Raw genomic sequence first — 20176 nt, forward strand, 5'->3', positions numbered from 1 at the left:
TTTTCTTGCCACATTTCTTAAGTAAATCACTGCAGTTGTTAAATTAATAACACAGTTGTTAAATGAATCTAGCTTTCCTATTGACTTTGCTAGTTAGTTAGGTCGCAAAAGGACACTGCAACCGACATAAGTATGAACCAGTTGTCAAGCATTCGAATGTAAATCACATGACCATGGGTACGCTGCAATGGTCATAAGTATTATAAATGGTCATAAGTATTAAAAATAGTCATAAGTATTAAAAATGGTCATAAATCCCTTTTTTTAATGCCTTGCAACTTTGAACAGTCACTAAATGAATGTTGTAAGTTGAGGACTCCCTGTATATATTTTTATATGTTGCCCAGGACAATTCCTCTTCATTCAGGGTGGCTCAAGCAAGCCAAAAGGTTAGACACCCGTGCCATATATAATTTTTCTTCTTCTGTTTAATAATGGCCAATTCTCGGAAACTGCCTGGATAAGTCCCTGCAGTTTTCTTGGCAAGGTTTATGAGATACAATTCTGGAAGACTGATTTCTACCAAAATGAATTAGCTAAACATTAAAAGTTCTGCTTTGCTAGTTTTTATTCATAAATCAAATCTGGCAGATTTAACGATGTGAAAATATCTCATCACCATGAAAACAATTTATGTATGCATAAATTGAACAACAGTTCCTTCAAAATGCAAAAGCGCTTTTATTTTTTCATCAGTTTTTACAGTTACGCTGCAAGGTAAATCATTATTAGCACATAAAGTAACAGATACGAAAATCTAAGTATAAAAAACAGCTTAGGCACCTGGTGTTTTTCAAGTTCAGAATACACCCTTCTTGGCATTTTATATCAAAAAGTCATTTTCAACCTCCTTTATAAAGGAGGATATTTGTAGCCCAGGGATGAAATGAGGGATTCTTGGTACTCTCTGAGCTTGTTTATTTTCTTGCAGATGTTAAACTGGCACTGATGATGTTGCCTAGTTTGGATAATGAAATGTCTGCAAGAAAACAACGAAGCTCAGAAAGAACCAAGGACCCCTTATATTCTGCTGTGCAAGCAACCTAAAAATATTCTCAATAAAACAATAATTCTACTGAATAACTTTCAGGATTGTTAAACAACAAATTAGAGAGGGGCTATACCAATTATAGAGGACAGGAAGGCCTGGAGGAACTTTGTCCATGGGATCGGACACAACTTGGCAATTAACAACAAAAACCAATTATACTTATAATAAGCTTTTGTCCCCTCTCAAATGGTATGGTTGTTGTGTGCGTTTAAATTTTGGTATTGTTTTGTTCGTCTTTTTTATTCCTTATTTGTACCACCACCACCCCTTGACTTGGGTTGTGAGCCGCCCTGAGTCCCCTCGGGGAAAAGGGCAGCATAGAAATATAATAAATTCAATTCAATTCAATTCAATACTGTAATTATTAGAATTTTGTTTATTCCAGCCAGTTATTAACATCTTTCTAACAGTTTCCAGAAGAATAACTATCTGAGCCTGGGATGATTTCCACACATAACCAATTGGCTTTAAGAGTGCTACAAGACTCATCGTGATATTTTTGCATCCCACATCTTCAACACCAGGCACGACCACGCAAATTACAAAATGGATTATATTCCTTGCAAGTCAGCATACCTGCAAAAAAAAACACCACCTGGTTTTATGATGAGACAATCTCCAGTCACAGAAAAAGTGTTCAGCTAGACTTTTTCCCCTAACCTCCAGGGAAATTATCCACTGTCCTGCGGGAGGGAGGGATCAGAGAACTGCTGGGATTTATTTTATTTTTATAAAGCCATAAACTGCTCTGGGCAAGATGAAAAACTTGATGAATAACAGTGCCCCTGTGGCTCTATCACAAAGGTGAAAGAGGCAAGGGGAGACAATGGAGAAGCTCCAAGGCCCTTCCTCTTATTCTAGAGACCCTCCCCACTTTCTACCACTTCTATCCCCTCCATTCGCCCCCTTTCAACTGCCCCAAACAGGCCACGCCCCTCGCGGAAGCAGGAAGGGCGGCGCAACCCTCTCCAGCCCCGCTTGCCTCGTGCTCGGACAGTTTACTCTGCCCCTCACGCAACTGGCCGAAGCGCGAGGCGAAAAGCCTTCGGTTTTTCGCGCGCTTAGTTAGAAAGGCAGCGATGTGCCCCGCCCTCCCGACCCATTTGTCACGCCCCTGCCTAGCCTGGATTGGTTGCAAACGGGCGCCGGCCCAAGCTAATTGGCTACTTGTGTTAGAGACCTGTTGTTTTGGGGGGGGGGTGTAACAGGAAGCGCGAGAATACATTTCTGCTGCTCAGGGTTGACTCAGCCTTCCATCCTTCCGAGGTGGGTAAAATGAGGACCCGGATTGTTGTTGGGGGCGATATGCTGACTCTGTAAACCGCTTAGAGAGGGCTGAAAGCCCTATGAAGCGGTATATAAGTCGAACTGCTATTGCTATCTATCTATCTCTCTATCTCTCTATCTCTCTATCTCTCTATCTCTCTATCTATCTATCTATCTATCTCTATCTATCTACCTACCTACCTACCTACCTACCTACCTACCTACCTACCTACCTACCTATCTATCTAGGTGAAATGAGGACCCAGACTGTGGGGGCAATATGCTGACTCTGTAAACCGCTTAGAGAGGGCTGAAAGTCCTATGAAGCGGTATATAAGTCTAACTGCTATTGCTATTGCTCCTGCTATTGCTCCACGCATGAATACCGCTGGGATTGAATGGAAAGAGAGGAATTCACAAACTTCTTCCAGCAATGTCCTTCAGACGCGTGGGTCTCCGTGTTTTTTTTTTAATAGGTAGGGTATGCTGGCTGGGAATGATGGGAGTTGCCGTCAGGGAATCTAGAGTTTTATAATATTCCCCAAAAATACTTGAGGAATTTGCCCTCGGAGCTGTCCTGCTGAATGTGATCCAAAGTTCAGCAAGCAAATAATCATTAATTAATGATAATGTCAGATCAATGTTAATATCAACTTATTCACAAATGGCAAAGTCAACCATACACCAGTTTGTGGTAGGTTTGTTTTTTTATTAAGTCCGAAAGATAAGACAATTCATCAGCCATGTTTGGAACTTATAACTTATGTTCTATTTGTTATCAATCCCCAGGCTTACCTGAACTATAGACTTATTGTACAAGTGATGCAGCTTTTCTGTTTTCCAGTTTTGAATCTACAGTATTGCATTTCTCTTTTTCAAAATCTTTTTAAAATGCTCGTCAGCCTCTCAATGCTGCAAAGGTCAGCTCCTTGGTCCTACTTCATCTGAGAGATTGTATTTTTTTAATGCTCATAATTATATGAACAAAATGTTTCTAATGTTTGTCATATTTTAGTGAAAAACATCCCCAGGTAGTTGTGAATCTGATTAGAAAAGTACTCTTTGCAGGTATTTTTTTTTGTTAGTTAAAATGTTTTTATTTTCCATTTTTTATTTTCATACAGTCGCATATATACTGTGCATAACCGGGGCCATACAACATTAAACAATAATCACAGCAATTCCTCTTGTCAACAATACCCCCAGAAATATAAATAAAATGAGACTCAAACTCAAATAGAAACCCAATATACTTCTTTTTGCAGGTATTTTTTAAAGTCTGCCTTCGCAGGTATTTTTAAAGTCTGTTCTGAACAACTCATTCTTAATTCTCCCTCTGTCTGGTGCACCATCTCAACAAGGTGATGGCACCCAGGTGGGTATCTGGACTCAGAAACTTAAGTGGATTGTGCCTGGTTAGCACAGATGGGAATCACAATGCAGGAAAGTAAAAGGAAAAAGGTTCAACAGGGAAGTAAAAGGAAAAAGGTGGTGGAAACCCATCATCAATGCTAGTACTGATGTTACCTAGTTTGGATAATGAAATGTCTGCATAATTAACAAGAACTAAGGACCCCTTGTTTCAACCCTAAGCTACAAATATTCTCCTTTATCGGTAACATTGCAGTCTGTGGTAGATAGCTCTAGTGTAGTTATCTAGAGCCGAGCGTGGTTTGAGGCAGCCTTGGCCTCCTATAGCAGCATAGATAGCTTGGTGTCTTCCAAATATTTTGGACTTCAGTTCCTATCCGCCCCAGCCGATGGCAAGAATGTTTAATGAGGTTCGATAGGTCTGAAAGAGATCAGGTTGCTTGTCTCTCCATTAGACTAATGAACTGCACAGGCTCACCAGATGCTTGCACTGTTCTATTAAAAATGTGGCAGCTGTATTTAAGCAACCTCTTAACCTTGATGAGTCTTTTGGGGCATATCATGTTGGGCTAATCCAACCGGTTTAATTTATAATTCAATGTATTCTGCAAATCAGAAACGTGAGTTAATTAAATAACCAAGTGAAATGCGATATAACAACTAAGCCCTAATGAAAAATAGGCTAAAAGGTGTTTTTTTTTTTTTTAAATGGAACGGCTTATGAAAACACAATTACCTGAACAATGAATGATGCTATATATGCTGTAGTCATTTCTAAGACACATATTACCTTTTCCTATGCAGAAGAAAGAGAAGCAGAGATACATAATCATCTAAGTTATCAGACTGTGAAAATAATAGGCTCTTGTATTGCAATATTCTGCACCATTACTGCACAATTACGCTTGGAGTGGAAAGAACACATTTTGATAAAGCATCATTTTTAACTCGCTCAGTTGGTTCATGTGCTTCTCTTATTGTCATATTTGAATTCGGGATTCTGGAAATAAAACTGTTGTGCTATTTATTGGTTGCTTTCAGCAACAAATTTCTTAAAAGTGAAAAGAATACATTTTGTGATTTTAGACATTTTAAGAATAATCGTAAAAATTTATGCTTATAATTTAGATAGGGTCTATTGGATGGCTATGTCTACTATATTTCCAGAATGGTTTGAATTAGATTGTTTTTTTAATTTGCATGCTTTTTATCGTTAATGCAACTTACTGGTACTAATAACATTTCAACAACCTTGTCATGTGATCTATCAATATTTCAGTATTAATATTAGAACAAAAGAAGTTCATTTACATGGAATTATGGGGTTCCACCACAAAACCGCGTTCGACTAAAGCGCGCTCGACGAAACCGCGTAGCTGACGTCATCACAGCGCGACAACAGCGCGGAGAAAAAAGCACGCTGTAAACGCTAAAGCTAAAATTAACCCCTAAACCTAACCCCCCTAAACCTAACCCCCCTAAACCTAACCCCCCTAAACCTAACCCTAACCCTTAACCTAACGCTAAACCTAATCCTAACCCTTAACCTAACCCTAACCCTAACCCTAACCCTAACCCTTACCTTAACTTGAATCGGCTTGCTTTCAAAGCGCTATTTAAAGCGCCCTTTTTTCTCCGCGGTCGCTGTTGTCGCCCTGCTGATGACGTCAGCGACGCGGTTTAATCGGGCGCGCTTTAGTGGAGCGCGGTTTTGTCGTGCCACGGAATTATGGATACCATTATTATCTCTCAGGTAATAAAAAAGATCCTAGATTCACTATATGATGATTAATGTTTTATTTGATAGTCCAGAAAGAATTATAATACTGAAATTAATTTTCACATCCTTTATTGTCACTGTATATCCCTTCAGCTTCTGTTTTTCTTACCTGTATATCTGAACCTTCATCCAATATTGCCTTATAACAAAAATCTGAATTGAAAGGATCATCATCAGTTTCTCTCAATGGATCACATCATAGTTATTAGCTTAAGGATGATTACAAAGGGTATCCTAATCTATTGTTAGACTTTAGGACAGGGATGGTGAACCTTTTTTGGCTCGCGTGCCAAAAGTGGGGGTCGTGCAGGGGGAGTCGTGCATGGGCATGCCACACCCATAATGCTATGCGCACGACCTCAGTGCGCATGTGCGCACGACCAATGCTCCCCCCCCCATTTTTGGCATGCTTTTTTCGCCCTCCCCAGGCTCCAGAGGCTTTATAGGACCTGGGGAGGGTGAAAACAGCCCCTCCCGAGGCCCTCGGTTTGCCCGTAGGGTCATTTTTTGCCCTCCAGAGCCTTCAGGGAAGCCTCCTGAAGCCTCTGGAGGACTAAAACTGGCCCTACGAGCAAACCGGAAGTCCATTCTTGAACTTGCGGTTTGCCCGTAGGGCCAGTTTTTCGCGCTCCAGAAGCTTCCTGAAGCCTCCGGAGGGTGAAAAATGGCCTCAAAATAAGGACAAGGTCAGCTGGCCAGTGCGCGCATGTACGCTGGCCACCTGACAGGGCAACGCCTCGCGTGCCCTGACAAATGGCTCTGCGTGCCACCCATGGCACGTTTGCCATCACGGCTTTAGGATGATTTGCAGCAGATAGGGCAAAATTTCTGAGTTCCAGTTGTTTAAAATTTACCACAATTTTCTTTTCTGAATTAAATGAGCAGAATGAAAAAAGTTTGGGATATTGTAGTTGGTTCTTTTTTAATCAAGAAAGGCTATTAATTCTATTGCATTATTTCCATTTGTTCCATACTGAAAACAAATGTTTATACAGGTAGTCCCCAGATTACAACAGTTCTTTTAGTGACTGTTTGAAATTACAGCAGTGCTGACAAAAGTGACTTACCTCCGTTTTTCACATTTATGACCATTGCAACATCCCTATGGCTACATGATCAAAATTCATATTTATGATTATTGCAGTGTCCCAGGGTCACCTTGTAGCCCTTTGACAAGTACAGCCAATGGGGAAGCCTGATTCACTTAACAACCATGCTCTAATTTGATGATTGTAGTGATTCACTTAGTGGCAAGAAAGATTGTAAAATGGGGCAAAACTCATTTAGCAACACAAAATGTGGACTAAATTGTGGTCATAAGTCAATTTATACTTATAGGTTAACACATCTGGAAGGCTATTGGTTTTAGATTCTTATTTTACAACCAGTGTAGAGCTAATTGGTATAATGGCTAAGGTGTCACAAGGTAAGACTATCAGTCACCCAAGGTCATTTGGTGATTTTTGGACAATTGTGCTTTCTCAGCCGAACCCCTTTCCCAGTTGAGTTGCAAAGAAAAATATGAAAACATGCTAGGCATGTCACTTTGAATTCCTGAATGTAAGACACAATACAATCATATCCCTGGTATAAATTTTTATTAGTGCCTTTAATGTATTCAGATACTATAAAGTAGTTGCACCTACAAAGATTAGTATTATGCACACAACAGTTTTTCCTGTAACAATCTCTGGGTGTGAAAGTTGGAGTTTGAAGCAAAGAATAGAAAGAGTATTGATGCTTTTGAACTTTAATGTTGGAGAATAAGAATTGGAAGGGACTTTCAAGCTGCTGCTTGAACAGGAGACCCTATAAATACCATTTTAGACAACCAATTCTCCAATCTCTTCTAAAAACCTCCAGTGATGGAGCATGGATGGTCAGGAAAACAGGTGGATAGCCTCAAATTACAAATACAATAATGAATGCACACTGAGAGACCTAATAACAGACCAGGCTGAGGTCAGATCATCTTGGAAGTCTCTATCTTGGTAGTTTGTTTATTTATTAAATTTATGTGCCGCCCATCTCACTATCCACAGTGACTCAATTGCTCAGAATAAGCACTGACTTGAAGGCATCTCATCAATCAATCAGGCCCTAGGGGAATGTTAGTGATGGTTAATGGCTTTAATTAATAAATACACAATTCTATCAAATAAACTGTACCCTAATTGTGGCCTCGGCTGTTAATTTGAAATTGCTGGGTAAATGCTTTCTCACTGCTCGTTTTTCCATAATGCTAAAAGGTAGTTTTAAAAAAACACATCAGAAAGGAGGTTAATTTATTTGGAAATCAAAGAGTCATCGATGAATTTTTTTTAAAAAAAACCTATTATTTGTACTCTCCACCTGAATGCTCAACTTGATGCTACAGTGACCCCACATGGTTATCTTGCATTAGTGCAAATCTGTTGCAATTCCAGTTTCAAAAAAAGTCCATTTTGGGGACTTTTAAAGTTATCTAGAAAAAGAATTGCAACAAGGACCAGCTTCCAAAATCCAAAGACTGCATGGCTGAGCAAAGCCTCTTTTAGCTAATTTTATTTTTTGCTTCATTCTGTTTTTGTTTCTTTAAATCATTTTTAAATTTCTGCTGGGCGTGCACAGGATAAATATTGATACAGATGGTACAGGTGCTTTTTTTTTTACTCAAGAGGCCATTTTATAATACACATAGCCACAGTTAACCATGGTTTATCTTCTGTGCTTTTGCAACCCAAAGAACTAGCCACGCAAATTAAATCCTTGCAACACACTAGACTAGGCTAACATGCAACCAATGGGTAAAAAACACCATCCTGGAAGCTGCTTCTGCATAGATGAATAGGATGGCACCTTTTGACACGCAGTCACCATGGCTGATGGCTCTCCTGGCTGAGTTACAAATGTTGAAATCCATTCTTTGCAATGCAGTAATTGAAGGATAGTATAATCTTTATTGCCATTGTACTTAAATACAACAAAATTGGATCCCTGGTTTAGGGTGAGAATGCTGCCTTGCAAATCATGCTGTGTTGATTCATGGACTCTAAATAGATAGGATTTATTAAACCCAAACCAGAGTGATGCTTGAACCAGTCATCATGACAGGAAAAAAAAGATACTCTGGATAACTTCTAAAGAACCTCCTTTGTAAACAGCTCACATTGCATGTCTGAATTCTAGCTTTTGAACTAGGTTTTTGTGTTTTATGTGTACATATTTTGAAAACCCACAGCCCTTGCTTTGTCCCCAATGTAATGCCTTCCAGTGTTCAGAACTTCATTCTCCCATCTTCCCCCAGTATGGGCGATGATGAGAGCCGAAATCATTTGGAAGGCAAGAGATTGGAGAGAAGACCGATCTTTGTGATTTATATACATCAGCCACGGATTTCCGTTGACTGGAAATATATACTGGATCCCTCGTCACAGTTCCGTTCCCTCAGCGGGGAAAAATCCCGCTTTTTTCCTCTAATTCTTTCGGCTCTGAGGCGAACTCCGTTCTCTCCGCAACTTCCAAACCCGAAATTCGGGGGTTTTCTTCCCGCGCTTTTCAATGATTGGCCATTACCTGCTCGCGCTTCGCGCTGATTGGCCGCGCGCCGTTTTGGCGGGCTTCTCTTTGAAGGCGGGAAAATTGTTGGGAAGGGTCTCTCTCACTCCGTGTGGGGCAGGGAGGCTGAAAGGAGCAACTTTGGGTTGACTCCTAGGCAACCCAACACTGAAGCGGGGGAAGGAAATCTAATATTTAATGGGGGGTGGGGGACACTTAACAACACAAAGCCCGATGATTTGATCCCAAATAGATGATTCAGCTGGGGTGAAGTTGGAGGAAAGATGCCAAGGGGGGCAGAATCTCAGAGGGAGTGGGGGGGATTGCTTATTGGGGCAGAAGCCCAGGAAACAGGGCAGGAGATGCCACCTGAGGTTGAGAGAATAGAGGAGGAGGTAAACCCCACAAAGATGGAAGTTCAAGGACTGAGGCAAATAGAGGCTGAATCCCAGGGACAGAGCAAAGATACTTCAAGTGGGGCAGGAGGCCAAGGGCTGAGGGGAGAAATATCAGATAAAAATGATATTGCGGGAGCAAAAGCAGTTGAAAGTGAAGGAAGGGTTCCTATAGAGAACTTGGAGACTGATCCAAGGATTTGGGCAGGAGAGTCCTTAGTAGAAGAAACTAGTGGGTCATCTTATGTTTCAATCAATATTGAGGCAGGTGGGATAAAGAAAGGTACCAAGAAAAAGAATTCTGGAGACAGGAGCAAAAAGCAAATTAATAAGAAAAGTGGGCAAAAGTCCAAGGTGAGGAAATAATAAGTAGTTGCTTCCAAAACTCCAGAGAAACAGACTGACATGCTCATTTAATAGGACTTACTGCTTTTAAAGGTGTCAACTTTTTTTTTCAAGATAGGAAATATTTTTATATATTTAAAAATTACAAGAAATCTAATGTTAGGGTGCTGTGTTAGGCACAGTTATCTGGGAGTAGATATTGCACATTGTAGGACTAGATCTGTGTGAGTATGGTGACTAAATCAGGAATCTGGCAGCAGTTTTTCAGACAACTTTTATTAAAAGACAAGCTTAATTTAGCTGAACTGAGAGATTTGAATCGAGGGCAGTGTTTCTCAACCTTGGCGACTTTAAGTCCTGTGGACTTCAACTCCCAGAATCCCCTAGCCAGCACTGGCTGAGGAATTCTGGGAGTTTTAAGTCCACAGGACTTAAAGTCACCAAGGTTGAAAAACACTGATCTAGGGAAATCTCTAGGAGGGTTCCTAGCTTTGCAAGAAAGAAACAAATTTCTCTGTTGAAGGTTTATTTACTTGTCTTATTTAGGGGATATCAAGCATGTTATTTTTAGATATATAGTTTCAGATCAGTGGCCTTGCTGCGCAGTTCGGACTAGTAATTAACAAACAAGAATAACAGAGTATCAAATGTAAAAATAGTTTTAGTCACATTATTAAGCCCTGCAATTACTACTAGTAATTATAATAGTAATTACCCTGCAATTACTAAAAATGGTCAGTTAAGGCAATGAAGTCCAATGAAATATGAATTTAAATAACAACTTAATCTGAAGTTTTGATTCATGGATTCCAAAGGAAAAACAAAATGCTTCTTTATAATAAATTTAATTATGTTTAAATCCCACCGATCTTATTGGGATTTATTCTGAATTCAAAAAATTGCAGTAATAAGCAGTGGTTATAGCCTATTGTTAAGGCCATTTTTAATATTTTATGTTTGAGGAGAAAAATGAATTCATTATGGTAATTGGGAATGTAGACCAATTAAAGCTTTTATTGATCTCAAATATAATGAATTAATTCAGCAAACAAAATTTCAACAAGCAATTTTTTTATATGCAGTATTATTATCTCCAGCTTTAATACTAGTGCAATATACATTTTATTAATTGACTTTAAAACACTCAAATCACCAGTAAATATAAAGAACTAGCATTTAAAATTATATACATTTTTACTGTATATTACCAGAAGGAAGTTATTTCCAGATTAAACGAAGTAGACTGCTGAAAAAAATCCATGCTTACATGGATATTTTATATCATCTATTAATTTGTATACCTGATTATTCATTTACACTCCACCTTTATTATTTTTATAATTAACTCAAGGCAGTAAACACAAAGTCCAACTCCTCCTATTTTCCCCACAACAACAACCCTGTGAGGTGAGGTGGGCTGAGAGAGAGAGAGTCAATTACAGGTATCCTACATACCTATAGTCTTTAAGAGCATTTCCAACCTTTTGTATCATACTTAATGATTAATAGCTCTGTGTTGTTAAATGTAAATAAAAATGTAGTCAAAATTGTGATAAATTGTAACCCAACTTTTGGCATTTGTTTGTTTTAAGCAGAAAATGTAAACATGCAATATACTATAATTGCCCTCTCTTCTGTACTAGGTTGAAGATAGGTTTAAAGAGATTTCCATCTATTTTTCTAAAGAGCAGTGGGCTGAAATGGGAGAATGGGAGAAATTACGTTATAAGAACATGAAACATAATTATGACTTTATGATTCAATTAGGTGAGCAGAATACTAATTATTGAAGAATTGTTTACCCATGTTTTGAAACAATATAAAATGAGAAACGTCAAAGAATTCAATGTTATGGGAAAATAAGTCACTGGGTGCTGAAATATGTTTCTATCCTTAATTATAATCCTAACTTCAGCAAAACCATTCCATTTAATACATTAAAGCTTAAAGTTTTATCTGAATGACACAACATCCTAAACCACAAAAAAGCAAATAATATTAATGAGTTTAATAAGTGGCCCATGAGTGAAGATAATGAAGTTATCCCTGGAAAGCAGGAACATAAATTCCTTCCAAGTTTGGATACAATGGATTTTCTTCAGTAAATCAGTGGATTGATTCACATTATATATAGCAATAGCAATAGCACTTAGACTTATATACTGCTTCACAGTACTTTACAGCCCTCTCTAAGCGGTTTACAGAGTCAGCCTCTTGCCCCCAACAATTTGGGTCCTCATTTTACCAACCTCGGAAGGATGGAAGGCTGAGTCAACCTTGAGCCAGTGGGACTTGAACTGCCAAACTGCTGGCAATCAGCAGTCAGCAGATGTAGCCTGCAGTACTGCACTCTAACCACTGTACCACCACTGCTCATATAGCACAATAGCCATGTTCAGTGCTTGAAGTAATAGTGAAATACGCTAATAAAAGATTTAATGCACAAAGGAATAGTTCTGTGCTGCATAAAAGGTTAATCTAATCTGATTACTGGTATGTTTTGGGTCTTGCTAGTTCTGTTGCTTTTATATGCATTTTAAATGGGCAGATGTTGCCCAGAATGAGAAAAATTCCCTATTTTCAGTTAGCATTATGATTATACCTTATATTGGCTTCGGCAAAACAGAAAAACATTTATTGAATCAGTAAAAAAAGATAGTGCAGCATTAGACATTCTCTGATAAGTGATAACTAATATTTTTATTAGGTCTTCCTACTCCTAAACCAGCATTTATGTATTGTGCACGGCAGCCTTTAAAAACGGCAAATGAATCCTCTGAATCGGATGAGGAATGGACACCATCACTTATAGGTATGCTATCAAAATAATGTTGATAACAACAAAAATATCTGTAAGTGTGCCGAATATTAAAATATAATAGAATACAACTCTTGCTTCAGAATGAAGTAACCAATGATATAGAACTTGCAATCCAAATGTAAATAATCACAAAAATGGAGAAAAATTTAAATGCTATGCACGCTATTAATCTTAAAGCAGACTTCTCAGTTGTTAAGAACTGCTTAGAGAAAAATGAAATATTGTTCTTTATATGAGATGCAACACCTTTAGTGTCCCTTTACATTTTTTGATAATATTTACCGGTAACTAGTATAGTTTGAAAGGTTGTATTCTATATACAATAAGTGGAAAAATTGTCATTGTAGTAATATCAGTAATATCAGTGTAGCAAAATAACTGTTTTATGTTACTTTGTTACAGTTGCTCAAAATGATACAAATTCATCAAGCCAACACTTGTGAAAGATATGAATCACATGTAGCATGAGAGTTGCAGGATGCAACACTCATCAGATAATATTAAGTCATATATAGCAGTGTTTTTCAACCTTTTTTGTGCAAAGGCACACTTTTTTCATGAAAAAAATCACGAGGCACACCACCATTAGAAAATGTTAAAAAAATTTAACTCTGTGCCTATATTGACTATATATAAAGTAATTTTCCCACGGCACACCTTACACTATGTCACGGCATACTAGTGTGCCGCGGCACAGTGGTTGAAAAACACTGATATATAGTACCTCAGTCATCCTGTGTTAAGATAGGCAATTAAGTGACAGTGCTGTGAATGATGCTGACTAGGAAACATAAGAATTGTAAAATACTTAAGGTTCAGCACAATTGCAGTGGAAGATAAGATTGACTGCAAAACTTCAGACAAAAACTAAAAAGGAACACAAACCTTTACCGAAAGTTTGACACCTTAAATTGTGATCAGCGGTGGGTTCCAAACTGTTAGTGATTTGGTGCCCTGGGTTGCTGGAACCGGCAGCGGCCCAGACCTGCCATGCCCCCAAACCGGTTCTCCCGTAAATGCTGCAATCTTGTTTTTTTGGTTTTGCGTATGCACAGAACAATTTTAATTGTACTGTGCATGCGCACACAGTGCGCAACAAACTGTACACTTTAATGATGTCATTTCCTGTAGTCTTCTAGATGTATTCTCCGATATTAGTATTACTGGTATATATTGTCTCCTTACTTCCCCTCTAGTATGATGGAATCATCCCAAACTTTTTACCAAATTTTCTACCCTTACAATTTGTTAAGCAATCCTGAATCCAAATAATAAAATACAATTGTACTGTATAATTCTTCGACCTCTTACTTGGCATTAGAAAAGGTTATTGTTGCTTTCCATGGAAATATAGATTACAATATTGGATTTTATATGCTGTACTTTATTTTTCAGATTTCCAAACAAAAGCTGTACCTGAAAAGAAAAAGGAAAGGAAAAAAGAACAGAACAAGGAAATTAGCATTTACAGATTACGGAAGAGAGATAAAAAAGCATACATGGAAATCAATGAACCAAATGATGATGACTACTTGTGTGAGAGGCACTGTTTTAATGATTTTTTCCCCCCATTTCTCTTAAGCAAACTTTATATATGCTTATAGATTTAATAATTTTGCAGTGTTTTTCAAATGATTTACTAGCTTTAAAACTATTGTATTAAATAAGCAGGATGGTGTGTGTGTGTGTGTGTAATGTAAATATACATACTCAAAGTTTGTCAGAATTGGCTAAGAAAAACAATTATAGATTCTCAATCAGTAGTTCTATTATTAAAATTTTGTTTTTGTGACACAAACAGGTCCCCAACTCCCTGTTGGGAACCGGGCTGAACAAGTGGCGATGGAGCATGCGCACATAGGTAGCTACATTTGTGTATGCAGCATGTATATGAAACTATCCCCTCTCCCATGCCACCAGTCTGCACAGCTGCAAAATTTGGAGATTGTTGACACACAGAGGTTTTTGTATTACAGACATTAATGTAAAAATAAAATGCTCTTACCTGACACTGTTCTAATAATGTCATCATGTTTTGCCATGATAGTTCCTTCCTTTGATCCTAATGGCTTCCCAATACAGGAGTTTTTTTTATTTTAGTTTTTTAGTGTTTTTACATTATCTACCAAGCAGAGAGAAGGAAAACATAGCAAATAAGTAATGACTTTTAACAGGTTCTAGAGGGACAAATCAAAAATATATGACCACATAAACAGTGGTAAATGTATCATCTGTGCTCTTTGTTTCCATTTGTGTGCAGGATAGTTTTGTTAAGCTTTTGAATTTTTTTTGCTGTTTATTGGCAAACATTCTTTCACAATATGCAGCATTTCCACATGTATACATTTCCTACATACAGTAGGAAATTAAATTTTGCCAGGATTTATTCTTTAGCTTCCAGTCTAGTCTGCAGCTTTAGGATTTTCTGGTAATTTCACTTTCAAGTATTAAATAGTCCCAACCTTGCTTAGTTTCCAAGCAGACAAGACTAGCCAGCTGCTGTCACCTCCTGAGCCTTAAACCTCAACTCATCTGTTATTTTGTTATTTACATAATTGGTAGGCATAAAAATGGGTAGGATAGAAATCATAAATGGATCCTGAGATGATCACTGAGATGCAAACATTTTCCAGTCATATTCATAATATATATTGCCTATAAAAAACTAAGAAAACTGAATTTAACAAAGGCTAATTCGTTAGACTCTCACTCCATATTTACTTATCTCTTTCCACTTTCTTAGTTTGTGAATATTGCCTGACTTTCTTTGTTGATGAGTGTTCTGTTCATGGCCCTCCACTTTTCATCAGAGACACAGCAGCTGAACTAGGAATGGCAAATAGAGCCACCTGCACTTTACCTTCAGGTTTTAGAATTGGTCTTTCAAGTATCCCCAGAGCTGGTTTTGGAGTCTGGAATGAAAGGGAAACATTGACTCCAGGAATTCATTTTGGACCATATGAAGGGACAAGGACAGAGGAAGAAGCAGCAGCAAACAGTGGCTATTCCTGGCTGGTATGATCACAGTACTTCGATTTTAGAATAGAATAGAATAGAATTCTTTATTGGCCGTGTGATTGGACACACAAAGAATTTGTCTTTGGTGCATATGCTCTCAGTATACAAAAAAAAGAAGAAAAGATACATTCATCAGGAATCATAAGGTATGATAGTCATTGGGTACAAATAGGCGATCAAATCATACTAGGAAACAATATAAATTGTAAGGATACAAGCAACAAAGATACAGTCATATAGTCATAAATAGGAGGAGATGGGTGATAGGAACTATGAGAAGATTAATAGTAATGCAGATTTAGTGAATAATTTGACTGTTGAGGGAATTATTTGTTTAGTGGGGTGGTGGCATTCGAGAGAAAAAATTATTCTTGTGTCCAGTTGTTCTGGTGTGCAGTGCTCTATAGTGTCATTTTGAGCTTAGTGAGGTAAGAGTTGAAACAATCTATGTCATGCAAGGGATCTGTAAATATTTTCACAGCCTTCTTTTTGACTCGTGCAGTGTACAGGTCCTCAAACTAATTTGTGTTAAACTACCCTGTTGCTTTATAGATACCGGTAGTCCTTGACTTGTAAGTACAACTGGGTTCAGAATTGTGATTGCTAAACAATGTGATAGTAAGACAAGATCTCATATGACTATCACTTAGTGACTATAATTCCAGCAGTCCTAGTTACCATCTTTAACTGAGAATAGTGGGTCATGGGAATACTTACGGCATTGCATCCATACCATACACCTGATCAATAGTGAGAGCAAGATGGTGAAAGTCAGCCTGGGTGATTAGAGCACAGGGTGGCAGAGGGCCAAAAGGACATAAATGGGAGAGAGAGAGATGCGGGTGGGGAAAATTGAAGCACCTCTGAGGTCATAAGTATGGGAACTGCTAAACATCTGAGTTTTTAACTCATGACTGCAGGAGTACTACAACATCCATAACTTTGGGAGCAGGTTGTAAGTCCCTTTGTTTAGCACTATCATAACTTATAATGGTTGCTGAACAAATGATTACAAGTTGAGGACTACCTGTACTTAATGTATACCTTTAAGCACGCTCATCTGTAATAACATTAAACAGTATTTTCTCCATTGTGATGTGTAACAATGGAAACCCCTCTCTAGATAAGTTTTATTGCTTTTGGTACTTTGCAATTTGTTTGAATCAAACAAGTTCAAACCATAATTTTATAAATATAAAGTAGGCAAATATGTTTTGATATTATTTTTTCTTATCATTAAGTAAAAAAAAGTCCCTATTTCCTAGAGATTAATTGAGGTTAGGCATGTTATTATATTATTACTATATTACAATGAAATCATTATTCATAATTGTATAAAGTCCACATTGATATACATAGTTCATGTCTATTATATTTACAGATTACCAGAGAGCAGAATTGTTACATTTACGTTGATGGAAAAAATGAAACTAATTCCAACTGGATGAGGTAAAAATCTTTGATAAAATTAAAGAGATTTTTGTATTTTTAAATTTTAAAACCTAGCACTTTCCCAGAACCGTTCTGTCTACTTCCCTCCTTCGCCACCCCACAAAGCTGGAAAGGTTGGACACCGTTGACCTATGCTACAAACAAGTCAACCTGCAAACTATCTAAGCTAAATTACATGATTTTAATACCATATAATACAGCTGTATTGGACTATATCAACTTTGTGAATATAAGGATTTCATTGATCTAAATAAAATTCCAGGTGTTAGTTTTATAAGTCACAGTTGTATAAATTTGAATTGTAAGAAACAAAGAAAATATTATGCAAGGCATTTGGTATAATTATATCTAGACTGATAAGTCAAAACTAGAACGGTATATTTCTGCCCACTCAGCTATACTTGCATTATAATATCGTATAGTAGTCAAGAAATTTTATTATAATAGAGGAACATGGTACAATGAAAATTGCTTCCAATATCTTTGATAAGTACAATGTCAGGATCATCAAGCTTTCAGTGCTTGCTTAAAATGGACTAACATAATGATTAATAATAGAGGTAGATCAACACATAGAGAAATTGAATTATAGTGATATCAGAAAACAAGGATAAATATTGAATAAAAGTTTGTTTTTTTAATGGGAACAGTTTTATATAACTATAGATGGTGGCTAGTATTTCACTTTCCATGTATGTAAGACCTTTTGTCTATTTACAAAAAAGTGATCTTTACCCGTGAAAGTTTACAACTGGAAAAAATGATCACACAAACTTTCTAATTTAGCTTCCTTTAGTCTTTCTCTAGCTGAAAAGAACATCTGAATAACAGCTATTTGTAATAGCAATGGCTAAATAATACAAAATATTAATATTTCATATATTATGTATTGTCTTCATTAGTTTCTTTATGAATATAAATGATCTGGACTTTTAAAACTATTTCTCCTTCATTTTGGTCATCACCCAAATTATTCTACATTTTCTGGGGATAATTTTTAAATAAGTGTAGAAATAATGATCCGTTCATGATCTGAGAAGTTCCCCAAAACTTCTTGGTTTCAGTTTTGTTTAAATCATCCTAAATTCAAGCACAGGTCTATGCTATTATCAATGCACAGGACAAAATTTAGAAGCAGGTTGTCACTTTCCAGATTTGGGAATAATAGAACTGGTCTTAAAAATACCTCTTTGCTCAATAGATTTTGTCCAGAGACCAAAATTGCTATAACTCTGAACATACTACTATCTCACTGATATATTTCCCTATACAAGGGCAAAAATAAAAAATACATTTTTTGGGGGAAAAAACACTGATAGTAATATTCTAGGTCTGTGACTTACTATAGCACAATTGTATGTATGTATGCATGTATGTATTTGATTTATATACTACCTTTCATTTAGTATCACAAGGTGACTTCATATGGGTAGTCATCGACGTACGACCACAATTGAGCCCAAAATTTATGTTGCTAAGTGATAAATTTATTGAGTTTTGCCTAATTTTACAACTTTTCCTGCCACATTTGTTAAGTGAATCACTGCAATTGTTAAGTTAGTAACATGGTTGTTAAGTGAAATCTGGCTTCCCCATTGACTTTGCTTGTCAGAAGATTGTAAAAGGTGATCACATGACTTTGGGACACTGCAGGTGTCATAAATGTGAACCAGTTGTCAAGCATCCAAATGTAAATCCTATGACCATGGAGATGCTGCAATGGTCATAAATATGAAAAATTGTCATAAGTCACTTCTTTCAATACTGTTGTAACTTTGAATGGTGACTAAATGAATTGTTGTAAGTTAAGGACTACCTGTATTTTCCCCCACTACAATAATATTGTGGGGCATGTTGGACTGAGAGAACGACTGGCCCAGATCTAACCAATTTCCTGGTTTTTTGATAACAACTTTTCCTTTTAACATCAGTCACCCTTTTAAAAATAGGTATGTTAACTGTGCCAGGAATGAGGAAGAACAGAATCTTGTTGCTTTCCAGTATCATGGGGAAATATACTACAGAACATGTAAAGAAATTCAACCTCATTCTGAGCTCTTGGTTTGGTATGGAGAAGAATATGGAAAGGAACTTGGCATCAAATGGGGATCTAAATGGAAATCGCTAAACGGTATATTGCTAGATGATTTGTTGCTTAAATTAATAATGATAGCTTTAGACAAGAGGACCCCAAATTTAGTATCTAAGGAAGTATCTAATTTTTCCATGGGCCCTTTAGTGCCTAGTAATTTAAGACCCGAGGCCAAAATATTGAGCGGGGGGGACCCAGCTTTATAAATGAAATTGCAGCTCTATACCATAAGATCCCTAGGAACAATTTCACATAGTCAGTGTCTGTTGACACAACTGACGTTTTGGACATGGTGTTAGTGTGACTTCCAGAATTTTGCCAGTTCTTATTCCACTTTTAAGTAGCATCTTATTTGAAGGATGAGAGATAATTTGTATTTGTACTACTACTGTATAATAACAACATGATTATAGCCATTTGGCATTGGTTACATTCATAATATGAATATTGATCCATGGCTCATAATTATCTTACAATAAGAGTTATTTTTAATAGATGATAGAATAAACAAATCTTTAGAAGTCCTGCCCTTCTTTTCCTCTCAAACACAAGTCTTGAAAGCTATTTTAATAATGGTAGGAGTAGAAATATATGTTACATTTGTCTGGCCCTAAACATTACCAGTTTTTCTGAAATCTTTTTTACTATTAGTATATTGTTTCCATATTTTCTGACTTAACCAGATTTGACAACTATGCTATTAGATACAGTATGTTGGTTCATCAACAGAATAAAAGCTAAATAATATTATTTGAGGCTACAAGTAGGGATGCCTTTTTAATGCATTTTTAATATTTTCCATGTAGAAAATAAAACCTAATCAGAAGAAATTCTTGTTCACAATAAGTTATATGTTGACAGTGATATATTAATACATATATAGTTTAATGCAGAATAATCTTCATAAAAGTGCATTGCAAATTCAGATTGTTTAGTCCAGTTTATCATATCATTCTGTTGAGCTCAAATGTAGTTTAACATCTTGTGTAAAACTTTCCAAGAAATAAGTTATGCCTTGAAAGAATTAAAATTAAATTATTAATAATAA

At 36.9% G+C, this 20176-nt stretch overlaps 1 protein-coding gene across 1 annotated transcript in view; it reads left to right on the plus strand.

Moving 5' to 3' along the window:
* The first annotated feature begins 9228 nt into the window (after nt 1-9228).
* LOC148042921 (histone-lysine N-methyltransferase PRDM9-like) overlaps nt 9229-20176 on the plus strand; it is an 11745-nt gene continuing 797 nt past the window's right edge. Inside the window, exons 1-7 of the mRNA XM_087727964.1 lie at nt 9229-9754; nt 11389-11512; nt 12453-12557; nt 13962-14102; nt 15310-15581; nt 16966-17033; nt 18986-19167. Coding sequence (XP_087584090.1) covers nt 9290-9754; nt 11389-11512; nt 12453-12557; nt 13962-14102; nt 15310-15581; nt 16966-17033; nt 18986-19167 — 1357 coding nt within the window. The 5' untranslated portion in view covers nt 9229-9289. The remainder of the gene's footprint in view (nt 9755-11388; nt 11513-12452; nt 12558-13961; nt 14103-15309; nt 15582-16965; nt 17034-18985; nt 19168-20176) is intronic.

The sequence above is a fragment of the Thamnophis sirtalis genome, unplaced genomic scaffold (genome assembly GCF_051295495.1).
Source record: "Thamnophis sirtalis isolate CommonGarterSnake01/CBP01778 unplaced genomic scaffold, rThaSir2_p1.2 scaffold_13, whole genome shotgun sequence".
Lineage (NCBI taxonomy): Eukaryota > Metazoa > Chordata > Lepidosauria > Squamata > Natricidae > Thamnophis > Thamnophis sirtalis.